At 47.8% G+C, this 18,695-nt stretch overlaps 1 protein-coding gene across 4 annotated transcripts in view; it reads left to right on the top strand.

The window, feature by feature from the left end:
• The window catches only part of BCKDHA (branched chain keto acid dehydrogenase E1 subunit alpha), a 177,876-nt gene extending 162,156 nt beyond the window's left edge, over nucleotides 1-15,720 (top strand). For all 4 annotated transcript variants that reach the window (XM_069644388.1, XM_069644389.1, XM_069644391.1 and 1 more), the window contains 2 exons: nucleotides 7,435-7,606; nucleotides 13,924-15,720. In XM_069644388.1, the coding sequence (XP_069500489.1) occupies nucleotides 7,435-7,606; nucleotides 13,924-14,094 (343 nt within the window). In that variant the 3' untranslated portion in view covers nucleotides 14,095-15,720. The remainder of the gene's footprint in view (nucleotides 1-7,434; nucleotides 7,607-13,923) is intronic.
• The last annotated feature ends 2,975 nt before the right edge of the window (nucleotides 15,721-18,695 follow it).

Genomic DNA, 18,695 nt, shown 5'->3' with positions numbered 1-18,695 from the left:
GTTGGCGGGTTGCTTACCCCACCAAGCATGCGACACCGGAGGAATGGGCTTCCTTCGGGAAGAAAATGTTGGCGATTCTCGAAACGCAGGGCACTGGTCCGTCCGAGCCTCCGAGTGGGGTCGGTCGTGATCAGCTGAGAGACACTGATCGCATGCCTTCGGGCTCGGGTGGTCGTCACGATTCACAGGGAAAGGTCCCGCTCGGACAAGGGGAGTCGTTCTCGGCATGCCCGGTCCAGGTCCCAGTCTTCGACGTGCTCGAGACCGCGTGAACCTGTGAAGTCTTTGAGGAAGTCATAGACGCCTGTGGCGCCGAGGTCGTCGACGGCCTCGTTCGAGGCTCTGCCTCCGAGGAAGTCGTCAGCGCCCAGGATGTCGAGGGAGATGCTCGAGGCTCCGCCTTCGAGGCCTGTTTCGACGCCGCCGATGCTGTCGGCGCCGCATCCGTCATCGATGACGATTCACTCGATGCCTTTTGTGGCTGTGTCGACGGGGGGTACCCCGTGGCTCGGGGGAACCACCTAGAAAGGCTCTGGCCAAGGTCAAGCATGGCTTTGGTTCCAGTTCTGTGCCACCTTCTTACTGCCATCTGGAGTTCATTTCAGAGGTGGATGAGGGCTCTGATGATGGCATGGTGCCTGACACAGTGCCTGACGAGATTCTCTCGGGCCAAAGCCAGTTTGAGGACCTGAGGCAGTCGCTGCATGATGCTAGTGGGCTGGACACCCCTCCGGAGGTGGAGTTTTATAGGCCTGAGCCTGGCACTCATGCCGATTCTTCGTACTGGCGCCTTATGTCATGGGTCACCGAGTACTTAGGATGGTCTGCTCCCCCAGGGGAGTTTGTTCAGGATGACCTTACGTATATCCTCGACATTGGTCCACCGACTGACCCGGTACTGCCATTCCATATGGCTCTGCAAAGAAGGGTGGCAGCAGCTTGGACTGCTCCGGAGAGTCTCCCGGCAGTGAGCAAGTCTTTGCCGCAAAAATATCACCCAGCCAGTAGTGACCCCTGCTACTTGTCCAAGCACCCTACTCCGAAGAGTTGGGTGGTGCAGGCGGCTACGGCCCCGCCAAAGTAGGCGTTGTACCCTACCATCCCTCCTGATAGGGACGACGAGCGTTTTGACGGCTGGGCGAAGAAAGTGTTTTCTGCAGGGGGTATGGTGCTTCAGGCGGCCAACTCCATTTGTGCCTTGTCTCGTTTCACGCACTCTGTGGAACTGTTTCCTTGGCGGCTGAACATATTCCCGAAGGGGATGAACGGGATGGTTTCCTTGCCATGGTTCAGGATGGCAAGGATGCTATGTGTGAGGCCGTTCAGTCGGGTTTGGATATGGCAGATTGCGTCAGCCGGTCCATGGCGGCGAGCACCGTGATACGCAGGTTTGAGTGGTTGCAGAAGTCAGGGTTTGCTCCTGATGTGCAGGCCCGGCTCCTCAACATGCCCTTTGACAGGGAACATCTTTTTGGTAGCAAGGCTGATGAGAGCCTTGAGAGGTTGCAGACCTCAAAAGCTGCAGCGAAGTCGTTGGGCGCTGCAGTTAGACAACCTCCGCCTTTTCGTCCTAGGGTACGGCAATGGAGGGGAGGTTCCTTTTGTTATTACTCATCCTTTGGTAAAGTGAGAGGAGCTGCCAGTCAAAGGGGCCACCGTAGGAGTGCCACAGGTGGAAAACAAGGTACTTGAGGTGCCAAGGCCGCTCGGGCTGTTGCCTCTTTGCCCTCAGGCAACGCCGCAGCCGCTTCAACTCAGTCATGAGGCCAGGTCCCATGGTTCGCTGGTTGGGGGAAGGCTTTACTTCGGATGTGTGGGTTCTGGTGATCGTAACCCACGGCTACTGTCTTCCTTTCCGGCAGAGGCCTCAAGACAATCCACTGGGGAATCTCTCTTTGAAGAGTCCGGATCCGCTCCTTGCGCAGGAAATTCAATCCCTGCTGGAGAAAGGCGCCATTGAACTGGAGGAACAAGGGATGGTATTCCCCCTTATTTTTTGATTTCCAAGAAAGACTGGGGATTGATGGTTACTCTCTAAGTCCTCTATGTCCTCCAGGCCCTTCAACTTCAGGACTGGTTGGTATCTCTCGACCTCAAGGATGCTTATTTTCATGTGCCGATCTTGGGAAGTACCTGAGGTTTGCGGTTGGCGACTCACACACTTTCAGTTTTGGGTCTTGCCGTTCGGATTGACCTCCGCCCTGAGGGTCTTCACCAAGCTCATGGTAGTGGTGGCAGCGCACCTCAGGAAAGAGGGGATTCACGTCTAACCCCTACCTGGACGATTGGTTGATCAGGGTGCGCTCTCACGAGCAAGTCCTGGATCATCTGTCAGTCACCTGCCACTCCCTCCACAAGCTGGGCTTCTCCCTCAACTTAAAGAAGTCCCATTTGACACCAACTCGGTGGCTCCAGTACATTGGAGCAGTGCTCGACACGTCCCTGGGGCAGTGTTTTCCTCCCCAGGTGAGGGCTCATCACATTCGGCAGATGGTGCACAAGTTTCAACTTGCCCAGATTCTCCCAGCGTTCGACTTCTTGAGACTGCTTGGCCTCATGGCATCCTGCATTCTTCTGGTGCCAGAGGCCAGGTTGCGGATGATCTTTGCAATGGGCACTCAAGCTCTAGTGGTCTCAGTCCTCCGGCAGTATGTCGGACCCTGTTCAGGTGCCGTCTTCGGTCGCCCGGGACCTTCTGTGGTGGCCAACGAAGGCAATCTGATGAGGGGGGGCTCCATTTTGGCTTCCCTGGCCGGAAGTGACGATTGTGACGGACGCATCCCTCACGGGATGGGGAGCTCATGCCAACGAGTTGACAGTCAGCGGTCGTTGGTCTCCGTCGGAGTCCAGACTCCATATCAATCTGTTGGAGCTGAGGGCCGTCAGGCTAGCCCTGACGGCTTTTCTGCCGACTGTGCGAGGAAAGAATGTCCTGATCCTGACGGACAACACGGTGGCCATGCACTACCTCAACAAAAAGGGGGGGGCAGGGTCACTTCCTGTGTGCAGGGAGGCGATGCAGCTCTGGTTCTGGGCAATCCAGCAGGAAGTTTCGATCTTGGCAGTTCAGCAGTTCGTCTGGCAGGAGACGAAAACGAGACGGCGGACGCTCTGAGCAGGCAGAGCATGATCTCTCACAAGTGGGAGTTGGCTCAGGAGATTCTCCTGGAGAGCTTCGCCCTTTGGGGGACCCCTCATGTGGATCTCTTCGCCTCTAGTGTCAACCGGAAGTGCGAGAGGTTCTGCTTGCAGGAATTTCCTCCAATCGGAGCCTTAGGAGACGTGTTTGTGGTGGAGTGGTCATTCCCACTGCTGTACGCGTTTCCTCCAGTCCCCTTCATCCCGCAAGTACTGCGGAGGTTACAGAGGTTCTGTTCCCGGATGATGCTCATTGCTCTGGCGTGGGCCCGGAGAACATGGTACCCGGACCTTCTCGACTTGTCCATCTGCCCTCCATGACGTCTTCCCTACCGAGACGATCTGCTCTCACGGGAGGGGGGGGGTCAGGTTCTCCATCCAGAAGTCAGGTCCCTCAACCTTCACGCTTGCTTTCTGAAAGGTTGAGGTATAAGGATTGGGACCTCCCTGAAGAAGTGATGGAGGTGTTGATTTTTAAGGACAGGGTTTTCTTTAGAGTTCATCCTTCTTTTCCTCTGAAGGTGGTATCGGAATTTTATTTAGGCCAGAAGGTGGTTCTTCCGGCATTTTATCCTCCAGATCCTGGTAAGGAAGAGGAGAGGCTCCATAGGCTTGATCCTAGGAAAGCGTTAAGCTTTTATATTTCACGCATGTCCCGGGTCAGAGTGGACGATCAGCTCTTCATTGGTTACGCTAGAAAGCGTTTGGGACAGCCTGTGACGAAACAGACTTTGTCTCGTTGGATTATTTTGGCTATCTCCGAGTGTTGCCGCTTGGCGGGTAAGGACCCACCGGTCGGCTTATGGGCCCATTCTACCAGGGGTTTGGCTGCCTCTACTACCCTGCAGAGGGGTGTTCCTATTCGAAACATCTGTGATGCAGCCACCTGGGCTTCGGTACATACTTTTGTACGTCACTATTCCCTCGATTCCATCCGGGGGCAGGATCTGGCCTTTGGCAAGGCAGTCCTTTACTCTGCAATTTGATTGGGCATGCTAAATTTGTATTTTCTAAATTCTTTTCCCAACTCCTTGCATTGGTACTGCTTTGGGAGTCTGTCATAGATATGGAATACGTTGGAGGACCCAATCCGCCTCGAAGAACAAGTTACTCTCTTTACCGGGTAACGTTCTTTCGATGGGATGGTCCGACGACATATTCCATATCGCTCCCTCCCTACCTTCCCCGCTACAGAATTTCTTATGCGATTGCAGCTTACGTTTCCACAAGGCTTTGTGTGTCAGACTGGCAGAAGACTGGTGGCACACGTTCTGGGAAACTACAACTGAGGCTACGGGTGCCGTGCGTCCTACTTATAACATCCAGTGACGTCGGCCGTCGGAGGAGGTCCTCGAGGGCGGCGTATCGACGCAGACGCCGAAGATTTTCCGAAGCAGCACAGCTGTGGTGATTACTGTCATAGATATGGAATATGTCGTCGGACCATCCCATCGAAAAGAATGTTACCAGGTAAGAGAGTAACTTGTTCTTCCGTCATGTGTAATGACCTTAGGATCACTTGCCTATCACACAGACTAAAAGTTATCGGACTCAGGAAAGCAATGATACACACTCAGACCAACAATTAGAACATAAATGGCTTATTACAGGCCCTTTATTCACACATAATACACATATAGATAACTATTGGAATAAATGCAATTGGTTATAAACACACAAGCAAGAATGATTATACAGGTCTAGATCACTGTTAGTGCAGTTGCAGAAGAAAACTTCATCTCAGCCACGACACTACCAAGTCCCAAGGCAGAGAGGTACCACGTGCTAACAGGGTCTGGAGCGGAGCGTCCTCTCTCAGCGAGACTTCCATCACCTGGGGTTCCAACTCTCTCTACCATCTGGATACCTCTCCTCTTATGGGGGAAAAATCCCTGCCCCCTTAGTTGCCAACCGTCCCCGGCCGAAGGACAGATGGCAAGCAAGGGAAGCAAAGAGTGGAAAATTCAGTTTGTTCCCTGCATGCTCGCTCCCCGCACCCGTCATCAATGCACTTACACATCTCAAACTCCCTTCTTGGCACATCTTTGAGCGAACAATCCAACAACTATCCTTCATAGTGCCGAATTCATGTCTGCCTTCTGAGCTCACAGAAATGTAGACTATCATTAATGTCCAAAATGGCTGCGCACCGGTGCCATGTTTTAGCTCATTTTCACACACACATTACACATTACAGCTCGCCATACAATGTTGCCACTTGCAACCTTGGTTCAGCGCAGACCGGTCTGCTATCGGTCTCCCCAACTCACTGGCTGGGTTGATTTCACCGACGCTGCTTTGTTTGTGGAGCCCAGGACAGTACCATGGCGGCTGGCGTTTCTCCCCGCCTTGATTATTTACACAGGAGGGCCCCGGTTATCTCAGACACACAAATCTGGATTCACCAGCTTGTTTTCCTAATCTTGAGCTTTCCAATCTTGAGTGTTCATGAAAGCAACAGTTCCTTGTCAAAAAGGTCAAGGGAACTTCCCTTCCTGCAAAATCCTTTTTGTTTTGTCGTCATTCTCCTCTGGTTAAACTGCCATTTTGGAACTGCTGTTTCCTTTGTTTTTCCCCACTCAGTGTGTGCTCTCGCCTTTTATCCATGTGTGCAAGCTCAATAGATGTCAGGTGTGTGTTTGGGATGGTCAGTAATTCCTGACCTTGCCTGACCATTGTATTGGGACACATCAGGTGTACGGCGCGGGTGTTAGTCAGTTTTTTCTTATAGCGGGCTGTAAATGAGTGTTCATGTTCTAAAGGGGACTGGGGGGGGGTAGAGTTCCTAAATTTCCTACTGGTAGGATGGGGTAAAGGTTTTAGGCAAACCTGATTTTGATTGTAATACACTGTGGCTCGTTTTTAGCAAGATAGTAGGGGGTTGCCGCCTGTAACCCAACTATAATTAGTCTGCCACCAATCGGTAGTTCATTCACATCTTGTCACTTGACAGTACTCCGAGGACAAAACAGGCTTCTTGGTGTACATGGACTTTGAGGCAATTGCGATGTCTCAGGGGAGCATCAGTAACATTTGCATCCCTGATTAAGACTCCGATGAAGAATGAGGGAAACATTGAGTGCAAAAGTCATCAGTGTCCCTTACCCGTCTCTTATTAGGGATGTAAACCTTGCATAGCCATGCACCACAATGTTGAAGAATGATAGAAACTTCCATGCAAATGGAAGAACTGAACAATGTAAAATGATGTGCAAATGTCAATTTTGACTCGGATGACATCACACCAACTTAACTGTACATCAGTGACTTGCTTGAGAACTACATCTGAATGTTTGGGAAGAAACCCATGCAGTGACGCACTTTGGTGAAACATGGAGCACTAGTGAAACAGGGCCAATAAGGAGATGCCCCATTCACAACTGAAGTTCGTGTTGACCTTTTTGTCTTTAATGCCTGTGCAACCCCCAACCATTATAATGCCAAGAGAATCGGATTGCATGAATCAACACTGACATATGTAATCACCTGTTTATCACCTGTTTATCACCTACACTGTTGAGTGTGTACAAACCATCCAGTGTGTCCCGCTCTTTTTACTAGTCCACCAGGCTTTTGAACATTTAATTGGAGCATTCAGTAATTGGTTGTCCAGCTATGAGAACTGATTCCTGCTCTAGATAAGCTCAGAAGACTCCACCTAACAGATCTTTTTGACTCAGAGGTGCACAATTGGAAACATTGCTGCTCTCCTCTGGCATAAAGCAAGCCACAAAGTCTGCATTATTCTAGTTCATTCCAGATGGGAAACGCAAAACTTTGTGGGCCTCCCAGACACTGCTTCTAAGAATATCTGGGGCATCCAGTCCTGAAATGAAGCAACTGGTTGGCGGCAAGATGTAGTAATCCCTTTATTTCTACTTTACAAGTAACTTCGCAACAGATACAATACCATTTTTGTTTTATAAGTGTAAATTCAATTTGCAAACCTCAATGGCAGTCTCACCTATCCATAGTCTCCTCTTAGCCACCACTTTCTAAGTGGGACTATATCTGCCTTTAGACCCATCCTCTAAAATAACTAGTCTTTAGTAAGTTGTCAGTGCAAATCTATGCCCTGCAAGCACTTTGTCATAGCCTAAAGCAGGGCAGACAGATTGCCCTGGAGAGGATCAGCAGGGGATCTACATTCCACCGTGTTATCGGCAAGCAAACCTGTTTCGTGTTTAGTTTGTTTTGACTTTCTGGAATGTTTGGAATAGTTGTTGCTCCTGGATGTAAACTAAACAATCTCATGTTTTTGTTATGTCTTAAGCCATTTTTTTTTTTTTTTAATAGAATTGGCCACCACAGCACAAGTGATGACAGCTCGGCCTACCGCTCAGTAGATGAGGTAAACTACTGGGACAAGCAAGACCATCCAATCGGACGCATCCGTTTCTATATGCTCAACCGAGGTTGGTGGGATGAAGAAAAAGAGAAGATCTGGAGGAAGAAGTCCAGGAAAATGGTGAGCTCTCTTCCTATACCATCAACATGGAATAGTACATGCAGGCGTGAACTGTTTTCCTCCTTCCCACTACAACTCTCTCCTCCTCACTACAACTACTACTCCACCCACCTTTCTACTGAAACATCCTTTAATTCACACAAGCACTTCTTAAACCTACACTCTCCAAGCCATGCTTGTTACCCTATCTCACCCACACGCACAACCACTTGCACTCAACTAACCAGTACCTTACCTGCTCCAGAAATCGCATCCATGTGCCTCTTCTTCCTTCCTGCTGTTCTCTTGCTCTGCCAGATCCTCCTCCTCCTGACCTATCTTGAACCCACAACTTCTTGCTTCATGTTTCCCTCTTTATGCCCCCCTTCCTCTTGCCATTGGATCACTTGCCTCTGCCAATCTTTGCTGCTTGTAACAACTTCCACATGGGGAAGGCAAGCGAAGATAACCAATAGCGGGCTGAGCCCTGCTGCTTTTCCGCAAAATAAGTGATGGTGGCCTGGGTAGGACAATGCACACGTTTCAGTTAGGGGGCCTAAGTCTGGGCTCCTCTAAGGTAAGTGTAGTATGCATGGGGGTCTGCAACCCTTTAAGTCCCTGGTAGTCTAGGGGGTCTGCCCGTGGGTGTTGATTATTGGTTCTGGGGAGTTTTGCATGGCCTGCCTCGCAGCTTTGTAAAAGCCATCACTGAGGACATACTTACAGGAGAAGTTCTCCAGCATTGGATCTTTCATGGATTCACATGCTGTGAATATTCCCTGTCATCAGGCTGCGAAAACCGCGTTAACTTTAAAATAGTCGTTTTCCTATGGAAAAAAAGTGACACCTTGAGCGTCCCATCGGTGTTATTATGGGTGCTTTGGGCAGCACCAATGGCACGTTGAGTGTATAGCTCTGCCCCCGCAGCTTCCCTTCAGATTTGAACCTCTTCCAAACCGTTGTGCCTTTATTGTTCATACCCTAATCATTCTGCCGAATATTGAGATATCTGCCGAGGGTTCTCACCCCTTAAGGACAGTAACAGACACCTGATTTGTTGGCTAAATGAGGGAGCCTACCCAGCTTCGGAGGTCGGCGCATCACACAGTGGCAGGGCTACCACTCCCTCAGACAAGAGTTTGCCATCACGCCAAAGATCAGGGTCTGAGGAACCACTGACAAAGAAACAACGGACAGGTGACACGAAGTAATCTTCCAGTCAGGGTAAGGCCAAGTTACCTCTGAAAAGGCCTCTGTCGAGCGGTGAAGGATCACAGGATCTCCCTAAGCAGCCGCCTTGGGGCACTTCCACATCACACTTGGAGGAACCAAGGGAGAAGGGCTCACACCTGCAAAAATCTGCAGACTTAGCCTGAAAATTCTCGACATCGACAAAGATTTAGATCGAGGCCAATGTCCTCGTCGACAAAGTCATCGTCTTCAACTGGCAATAAACATCACTAGTCATTGTGGTCCCATAGGTCCTCGTCTGGCCACAAGTCATCAAAACATCACATGAAATCCAAATAGTCATCCAAACCATCTCCTTCAGTCGACAACGGTTTCTGGAACGACAACAATGTTGATGACAGTATTCCCTCCATCAAAGTCTCGATTTACGTCATCGACTAAATCGACGACTGATCCCTCAACGACCTTTCATCATCGGTGACCATTCCGTCAACTACCGGCCCGTCAACAACCACTCCATCGACACCCGTTCGACCTCCTTGACGACGACGAAGAAAAAATCCCCGCCAACGCGAACTTCCTCTACTGGGCTGGTCCATTCCGAATTGGAGTCCCGAGTTCTGTCTCCCAAGGACAGATTAAAGCACACAACTGCACCTACGGAACAACCTCTTTTAGAATCCCCAACCATGCTACCTGAGGAGATTCTATAACGTGAAATTGCATCTGATTTTGAGGCACCTCCTTATGATGATCAGGCTGTTTGAGTCCGATCCCAAGGAAGGAGGTTCACAACCGCCTTTTCCAGATCCATCTGTCTTGGGCCTGCAGCAGGCAACTCCAACCCCTTTCTTACAGTCCACATCAAAGGGCATGAGGTTTGTCCCGTCACACTTTCCTCTCATAAATCCCCATTCATTAATATTGGTGCAGGTACTCTCCACTCTGCAGTCCCTCCTCAGACAGCTGGATGCTAGGCTTCCTCTGCCTCAGGCTCCAACAGTCCCACCGTTGGAAAGCCCACAGATTACACCTCGGCAGAAGGACACTTCTGATTCTCTTCGAGACCAGGGCACTTGCCATAGAAGGCAATCCCCAGCTAGCCCTCCTCCCCTGTCCCCTAGGGCATTTAGTCCTCGATGCAGGGAGCTGGAAGCACTGGTTGACTTGGACCAGGACATTGCTCCACAGGACACCCTTTCTACTGCCTCCTTCTATGAGGAGAGCGGGCACTTGGGACACAAACCCAGACCAGGATGCGCCAGGAAGTCTGGCTCAACCATTCCTACCCTGTTTTTGAACCACCTGCCGGAGCAGCAAAGTAAAGAGGCCATGCTTTTGGTATGAGAGGGAGGGAAGAGGCATCGAACCACAGCATAAATATTGCTGTAGACCTAGCCGGCCGAGACTGGCTTCAAACAAATTACCAATGGGATGGTTCTCGGGCGCCAAGCTTGGCTTCGCTGCACGAATTTCCACCAGGAAGTACAGCACAAGGTAATGGATATGCCATGTGAGGGTGAGAATCTTTTTGGTGAAAAGATGGACGAGGCTTTGAAGGCCATGAAAGCGGATTCGGACACTGCAAGGTTGCTTACGACTCTGAAAAGCAGAAGATCCTTTTGCCCCTTTCGTTCATTTCGTGGATTCTCCGTAAACTCAAGATGTTCAGGTTCTCGTGACAACAAGGGATACAATAGATCCTCTTACTATTCTCAAGGATACAAGCGTACTTTCCAACAGGGACTAACGGGGACTGAGAAAACGGGGATCTTCCTCTTCACAAAGAGGCTGTCTAGACAAGGCACAACAGTGACTGCCAAATGGGCAGTCCAATACGGGGAAAGGTGGCATTCCACCTCAACTAGTGGCATTCCCTATCCACAGACAGATGGGTACTAGATGCTATCCAGTACGGCCACTTGTTGGAGTTCAAGCATACACCATTTCCCATTTCTCCTATAAAAACGTCTCAATCTCACCTTCACATCTTACGCCGAGAGGTAAGTCTCATGCTAAAAAAATGGTCCATCGAGAGGGTTCTCCTCTTGGCAAGGGGAAAAGACACATATTCAAGATTTTTCGTGGTCAAGAAACCAAAGGGAAAGTGGCGCCCGAATCTAGACCTGCGGGTGTTGAACAAAAACATAAAGCAAAAATTCAGGATGTTAACCTTGCAAGATGTGATTAGAGCAGTGCAGCCCGAGGAGCTCTTAGCGTCTCTAGATCTCGAGGATGCATATCTTCACATACAGATTCACCCAAAGCACCGGAAATTCCTCAGGTTCACTGTAAGCAACAGCCATTTCCAGTTTTGTGTTCTCCCCTTTGGCTTGAAGTCAGCTCCCAGAACTTTCACCAAGTGCCTGGCTCTTGTAGCATCTTTCCTCTGAAGAAAGGGCTGTCACGTTTACCCGTATTTGGGCAGCTGGTTGGTCCGTGGAACAACTTGCCAAGAGACAAAGTCTCTCAACACCACAAAACGCCTTCTACAGTGTCTGGGATTCGCCATCAACTACAGCAAATCCTGCTCGACTCCCTCACAGCTTGGTCTTCCTCAGAGGACATTTCCGGACAACTCACAATCAAGTGAAAACCTCTGAGGAAAGAATAGAAAAGCTCTTCGGTTACACCGAGCAAATCCGTCACGATCCGCTCTTACATGTCTCTCCTTGGCACCATGTCATCTTGCATCCCCCGTATTCCAAACTGGTGCCTTCACATGCGCCCAGCACAGAAATTCCGCTCATCCAATTGGTCCCAGGCCCAGGGCTCCTAGTCGGACAGAGTAGGCATCTCCCAGCCCCTGGTGTTAGTGGATCCCTGCATCATCAAACGGGCATGCCCCTGGTGGAACCAGACTTCCTGTGCACTATCGTGACCGAAGCTTTACAAGGGCTCAGTGGTGTGGCTTCTCACCGACAACACAACCACAATGTTCTACCTGCGGAAGCATGGGGGGGCGGGCACATGCTCAGAAATCCTAGCCCCGGAAGCGCAAACCATCTGGCACTGGTCCATCCAGCACAAGATTCAGATCCTGGCTTTCCACCTACCAGGGATACAAAACATACAGGCAGATTCCCTCAGGAATGACATCACACATGTCATTGATGACATCACACGTCATTGATGACATCACTGATGACATCACATGTCTGGCTCACTTTTTTTTCTTTTGCTGACATATCTAGGCCACATGGTTTCTTCAGTAACAGTCAAACTAAAAATTGTATTTTATTTGTAGACGTATCCTTCAAGTAGGTTCTTACGTAAATCCCTTAGAGTCCAGTCACATCATATGAAACATTTACATAGGGGAAGACAAAAGCTTGAAAGACAGCAATCCTTTTTGTGCATAAAGATGATCAATAGACGTATCAGCACTTTCTGATAGTTCTGTTTTTTTATGGCTGTACTTTCCCTGTATATGGTCCTATTTGTATACATTGTAATCGCACTACTTTCCTTAGGATCCAATCACATCAAGTGATACATATACATAGGGTAAATAGCAGCTTTGAAACAGAGCAATCATTTATTTTCATGAAAATAATCAGTTAGGTTATGAATTGTTTCTGCTACCAGTGCTTTTTTGCTAACTTCACTTTCCCTGTATAAACCCATATTGGTATGTGTTCTTGTCTCTTTGTGTTTTGTCTATAGTAATGCAATTATGTAATACATGGGTTTTATTAGCTACTTATTACATATTTCACAGTACACAAAAATCTATTAAGAAAACAATTATTTCATTATTCAACATATTAACATTACGAATATTATACCTTCATCTTGTACGCTGCACACAATGCTATGTTTCTGCATGAGTAGCTTAGTATACTAGATAGAACCCCATAATAGGATGCTATTTATATCAATGCATCGTTCAATGCACTAATTAGGGTATGATATTTATTGCAATGATCCCTGACACTTTTTTCGCAACATTATAATAAGAATCCCTTGTACACATTTCATGGAAAGTACATACACATATGATGTCATCAATGACATTTGTGATGTCTTCTTTGATGTCGTGGGTCTCTCTCTCTCTCTCTCTCTGTCTCTGTCTCTCTCTCTCTGTCTCTCTCTTTCTCTCTCTATTTCTCTCTCTATTTCTCTCTCTCTCTCTGAGAGAATGTGCAGCAAAGACATTTAAAAAGGTCTTGATGTAACCCCCGGCCCTCCAGCTCCACGGACCAACACAAACACATTCTCACACAAACACCCATCATCATATATTCACTCATAACCCAAGCATACACGCATCCATACACACATTTAAATACAAAATAAATGAACTTACCTCCTGCCCTGGTCCCGAAATTTCCTCCCCAGCGCCTGCATCATGAACAAGAATCGGGCAGCAAGAGCTCTTCCTGGTTCCTGCAAATGCGTGCAGGGGCCTGAGCATGGGTGCTGAAATTGTCTGTATTTATTTTAGTTAATTTAATTTTTTTTTTTTATAGCGTGCCTAATATTCTACCTGAGTTTGGTTTCTAACTTCAGATCCGTGATTCGTTGCACTATGTGGTCTTGCTGCCAAGACCAGCACATTGCCCCTGTGCTATCCTCCACGGATGTGCGAGGAGGCGCAGGACCTCCCCCTCTCACATACATAAATACATGCTGTTCTCCAGCCAGCATTTCAAATGCGCTATGCAAGGTTGGCGAAGAAAAATGACCCCAGTCTTGCATGGCTCATTGAGCATGTGTGGCTGGGGAACTGAACTGCCTGACAGTTCAGCCAGCCCAGGAGCTCTGCATCAGCTGGAAAAAGCAGCTGAGGGTAGCGCTCATTGTTTCACTGTGCCTGCTGGGTTCCCCCATGGCCCACTTTTTATTTCCTCCCTTTAAAGAAAAGTGTGGGGATTTTTTCAGTTTATTTTTCTCCATTTCAGGCTGGGTTCCGGCGCCACCCCGCCAGGAAAGAGGCTATGCCCTCACCCACCCCCTCCAAACACCCTCAGGGCAGGGGGTACACCCCACAGTTTGAATATAATAGTGGCTTTACTCAGGCTTTCATCCATCCCATGGTGAAAAGTGGGTGGCCTCAGTTTCATCGGTAACAGCAGTTTGTCAACACACTTTAAACTAGATAGCAGTCATTCACGCTTCTGTTTTTTGTTTTTTCTTGTCTGTAGGTGATGGAGGCGTTTGAGCAGGCAGAGCGGAGACTGAAACCCAAGCCAGAACTTATGTTCTCAGACGTGTATGCTGAGATGCCCCCTCATATACAGAAGCAGCAGGAGTCTCTCCATCGACACCTCAAGATCTACGGAGAGCACTACCCACTTGACCTCTATGAGAAGTGAGGGGGATTCCTTGCTTCCGCTCCTTGCTTCCGCTCCTTCAAGAATGGCCTTCTGAACTGTCTGTAGCTCTCCATCCTTGTCAAAGATTCATGGAAGAGATTGAGCACGAACGCATTGGAACTAAGAGCATTGTACCTGGCTTTCTTAGGGATGTTTTGTTTCCTCAAGCATCTCCTGCAACCGAAGCCAGAATGATGAGGCTATAAGGGAAGGACAGACATTCCTCTTCTTCTGTGATTGGTGGTGAGAAAGGGGCTTTGTAGGGTTGCATATCATATGTAGAAAGCAACTTTAGTTATAATCTAAAAAAACTTTGTATACACCTTTTTAACGTGCTCAAATCACGCTTTAAGAGCACCATTTAATCCTTGCAGGTTTGCCCATGTCAGCAGACACGATCTCCTCAGCAATGGTTCTCTTGTCTGTTTGCAGGTGGGGTGATTTACCCTTCTCGCTACAGCATCGTTATCAAGGACAGATTGTGAAAATTGCATTAACGACCAGAATCAAGGTGGTAACAATCAGATGCATCCCTAATTGGTTGTGCCGGACAAGGAAGTTTGGCATTTGCTTGCTGTAGACTGACTTGAGCAGACCGTATATCCTAAAAGTACAGTTAAGCACAATTAGACTCTGCATTATAACCTTAAATTCAGCCACCAAGGTGAGCCAAACCCCTGTGGTGGCAAAGCAGTATTTTCGCTCTCTGAAGCACACGCCTCCAGTACCTGTGCACCCTGGTGTTCAGCTGCTCAATCTTAAATAGATATCTGTACGTTTACTGTAAAATGAATGATAGCGTTACTGTCTAAATCTGCATCCTCTCCTATATATAATCTGACATGTAGCTATGTGCTTTGAGACCTGGGCCTATAATTTGTATAATCGAAGGGATACCTCTGCTGTCTAAGACATGGACCTCTTTGGCACAGTGAATTATCTCATTGCACATAGAAAGTGCTCACACCAGTGTCACTCACTGTTAATAGTATGCACACTGGCAGGATTACCTCTTGTAGACTGTACATAAGTCTCTCAATGCATTTGTTGCTGTCTTGCTGATCATGTCTCGTATTTATAGACCCTTCCCAGGCAAGCCTGTGTCACTGCCTCCAGTGCATTCATCACATTTGAAGTCCCTGAAAAGGCATAGTCATAGGTGCGTGTGCAAAAGGTGGGAGGGAATGATTGGCGTGTTAAAACAATTGAATCATGTTACTGGATCTACGAGCAAAATTTCATCCGGCAAAGAAGGCCGGGTATCCCTTGCCATGCCTTCTTTAGACTGTTACATGTACGACTATAGTGCTATTAATCATTTGGACAGTGTCAAATTATGGCAGACTGTACAGCCCTCCCCCCGACCCCCCTCACCTCTGTAGGGAAGAGGCATTCAGGGAGGGGAGAGTGCTAGACAAAGCATCACTCGTTCAAGGGTCACATGATCCTGTATCCCTGTAATCTGCGCATAATTGCCTACTTGCAGCCTTCTATTGGTAAGCTGAGCGGTGGTCGCAGATGTTTTATCATGGTCATTTGAAAGTCACAGAATCTCTACAACAATAGTAAATATGCCTGAATAAAGGACCCTGGATGTGGGACATTAATAAAACCTCTTTGATTCTATGTGTGTGATAACTTCCTATTTCTATCAGTGCAATGTTAATAGTTGTTTATGGTAAGGAGGTTTGCAGAGTCCTCATAACCACAGAAATCTCTGGGCACTAAAAGGGCGAACTGAAGGGTAGAGCAAACTCGAGGAACAGATCTGAGGAACAAAGCATTTCTGAATAATCGATGGTCCAAGATGTCTCTGATCACTGTATGGCAGAGTTTGGGGAGAGCCCAAAGAGAATGGTGTTACCAGCCCAAAGTCTATTCCTGAGGAAGACAGGAACCTGAAGGAGGAATGTGTGGGACTAGAAGGCAATGTAGAAGGTGGAGAATATAACAGGAATTTCTATTTAGCAAAAATGGTGGACTCTGTCCAATAGGACCAGTGGCCTATACAAAGACTCCTAAAATGTACACTATGGGGGAGGGTCGTGGGGGGTAAGCAAGCCATGGCACTTGGCATGGCATGGGGTAAATGTGGTCTTTACTCTGAGCACCTAGGTGACCTTTGAAGAGTTGGTTCACAGTAACCACTGCAGACTGATTGTTCAGCATGTGAAAAGGGCATGATTTTGCAAAGTGTACAGAGAAGTTAAAAGCAGGTAATACGAATCTTATTGACGTCAAGTGACCGAGTGCTATCTATTTTAAAACCAAGGTTCTTCACACAGGTGGGTACCCATATCTGAGGACTAGAATGTGTGATTTCAGAGCTCCACTACAGCCAACAGCACCTCTGCGTTCGTTTTCAACTAGTGTTGACTTGTCTTTGGTGACTAAACACCCTTTAAAGTTGTTAGCTGATGAAACAAAATCCGTGTCCTTCCAAAAACGGATCTGCTTGCGGTCCACATTAGAGGAGAATGTGTGACTAGATCTGTGAGCACAGCGTTGGGTAATATAGAGGTTGAAAATTATCGGGGAAGATGAGGAGCCCTGGGGTACACCACAGATGAGCAGAAGAGAATCTAACACAAAAAGATGTATGCCATTTAAGAACTGTCTGATAGCAACTAATGGTGCCATGCCAGGAAAGAACAACCCAGTCCTGCTTCTCATGGCCTCTTAAGTAGCAGTGAATAGTGGATGGTGTCAAACACAGCCAAGAGGCACTCGGTTTCCTCAATTCTTTCAACTCGTATTAGGACACATCCTTCCTTCTCGAAAATCTTCGTGGCCATTTTGGCTAGCAGCTGCTTTGAGATCAGGCTACGCAATCCACGAGAGCTGCTTGATAACGAACTGTAGAAACGTTGTTGGACCACCTCCCCTAATAGTTTCTCATGTTCCTCTGTGCTTGGGTGCGTTACCTGAATAAAGGCAATGGGCCTAATTAGTTTGGTAGTAATTCAGTGGTAAATCTGCCAAAATCCTTTACCATTACCACAACTCAGTCCAATGTATTTACCACAGGAATATAAATGGTGGCAAAAATCCACATTTTTAGATTCCTAGGACTGAAGGTGGATTCTGTATTATTTACGTGGAGTGGTAGTTACATTGCAGTAAATCCACCAACTGTATTTATTTTTAGGTGAATTGGAGGCTTTACATCCAGCAATCTGCTGGAGATGATAAATTCTCAACTACACATCCAAAACTCTTACTATGCCCGTGTGGGAAGTTGATGATGATGAATGCTGCCATTTTACTACAATTTTCTCTCATGGCACCATGCTCCTAATGAAGCCCAATGTAGAAGAAATCTTCTTTCTCAAATAAAAAGGCACCTTTTTCTCTTTATTGTGGTGTTCAACCCATTCAAGCTGTCCAGTTTGTTGGGCTTCCTCCTCAAATCATTACCCAGCATGTAAGTTCCTACAGGTTGCTTACATCACTTGTCTAGTGAACGGGTCAAATCAATAGTCCTACTACTCTGTATTCTGTGCTTTGCAGTCCATTGCTGCATGTTGAATCAACGGCGAGCGAATCAAGGTAAAAAGAAAATGGGAGAAAAGGGTAAGGCATACAGTGCAAATCTACCAACTCTGCTTTCAATAGCTGATGATATAAATCTACCAGTTCCTCTTTCAAGTAGGCAAACGCATGCTAACCTCCTTGCTGATTGCCCATCCTTCAGCAGCACCTACAATTGGCACTGTACCACCCTTGTTCAAATCCAGTGCATAAGTATTCACCCTATCTGACACACGCAGTTAATTGGCAAGATGAAATGCCTGGACACCTACTAACATGTGAACTCTGCCACAGCCTATACCAACAGCAGTTCTAAAAAGAATGTTCATGCACATCCAAGTTATCTACGGATCTCTGCCGCCACACCTGGATCTATAACTTTGTTGTCCATTACCATCAGCTCCTCCTCAATCTTCTCTATTAAACCACTCAACCCAACACCTATTATCGTTATGACTAGAGTCTGGCCATGCAATGATTTTTTTTCTGCATTTTGCCCTTTCAGGTTTACTCATTCCACATCTCGCAACAGTGATATGGTCATGGGTGTGGCTCTGTCAAGAGAAGGGGGTAGGTTGAGAGAGCCCTTGTTCCTAGCTCCCCAGAGTGGCTGAATAGGTTCAGCGCTATTGGTATCCCTATCCCTGTCCTCTAAAGTCCTACAAGCACCTGAGCCAATTGGAGCCACAGGAAACTCCTGAATAGGAAGGGCGGGGCTATAAAAATCCAGCAGGTGCAGAGGGGCATGGAAAGTGTTTGGGTGAGGTAGAAAGCAGAAGCCCTGGAACAAGCAACCGTCAATGCAGGTGTGGTATTTAATGAAGGAGTTAAACTAGTCTATTGGAATGCTTTAAGATTGTGAAGGTAAACTGTTTCGTTAAGAGGGTGGTACCAATTGGGTTGTGAGTGAGAGACTGATTTGAAGGCTGGGAATAGGAAGGGGGAGTTAAGAGTAGGGAATGTTTGTGAGAGAGGATATGTATGTGTGCATGCATGCATATGGGGTGAGCGAAGGACATGAGAGGCAGGAGGGTGGAGGATAATGGAGCTACGTGTAGTGGTGGGAGCAA

This window comes from Ambystoma mexicanum, chromosome 2p (genome assembly GCF_040938575.1).
Source record: "Ambystoma mexicanum isolate Mex_15411 chromosome 2p, UKY_AmexF1_1, whole genome shotgun sequence".
NCBI classification, from domain to species: Eukaryota; Metazoa; Chordata; class Amphibia; order Caudata; family Ambystomatidae; genus Ambystoma; species Ambystoma mexicanum.
The sequence above is the reverse complement of the archived record's forward strand: the minus strand, read 5'-3'. Positions and strand labels throughout refer to the sequence as shown.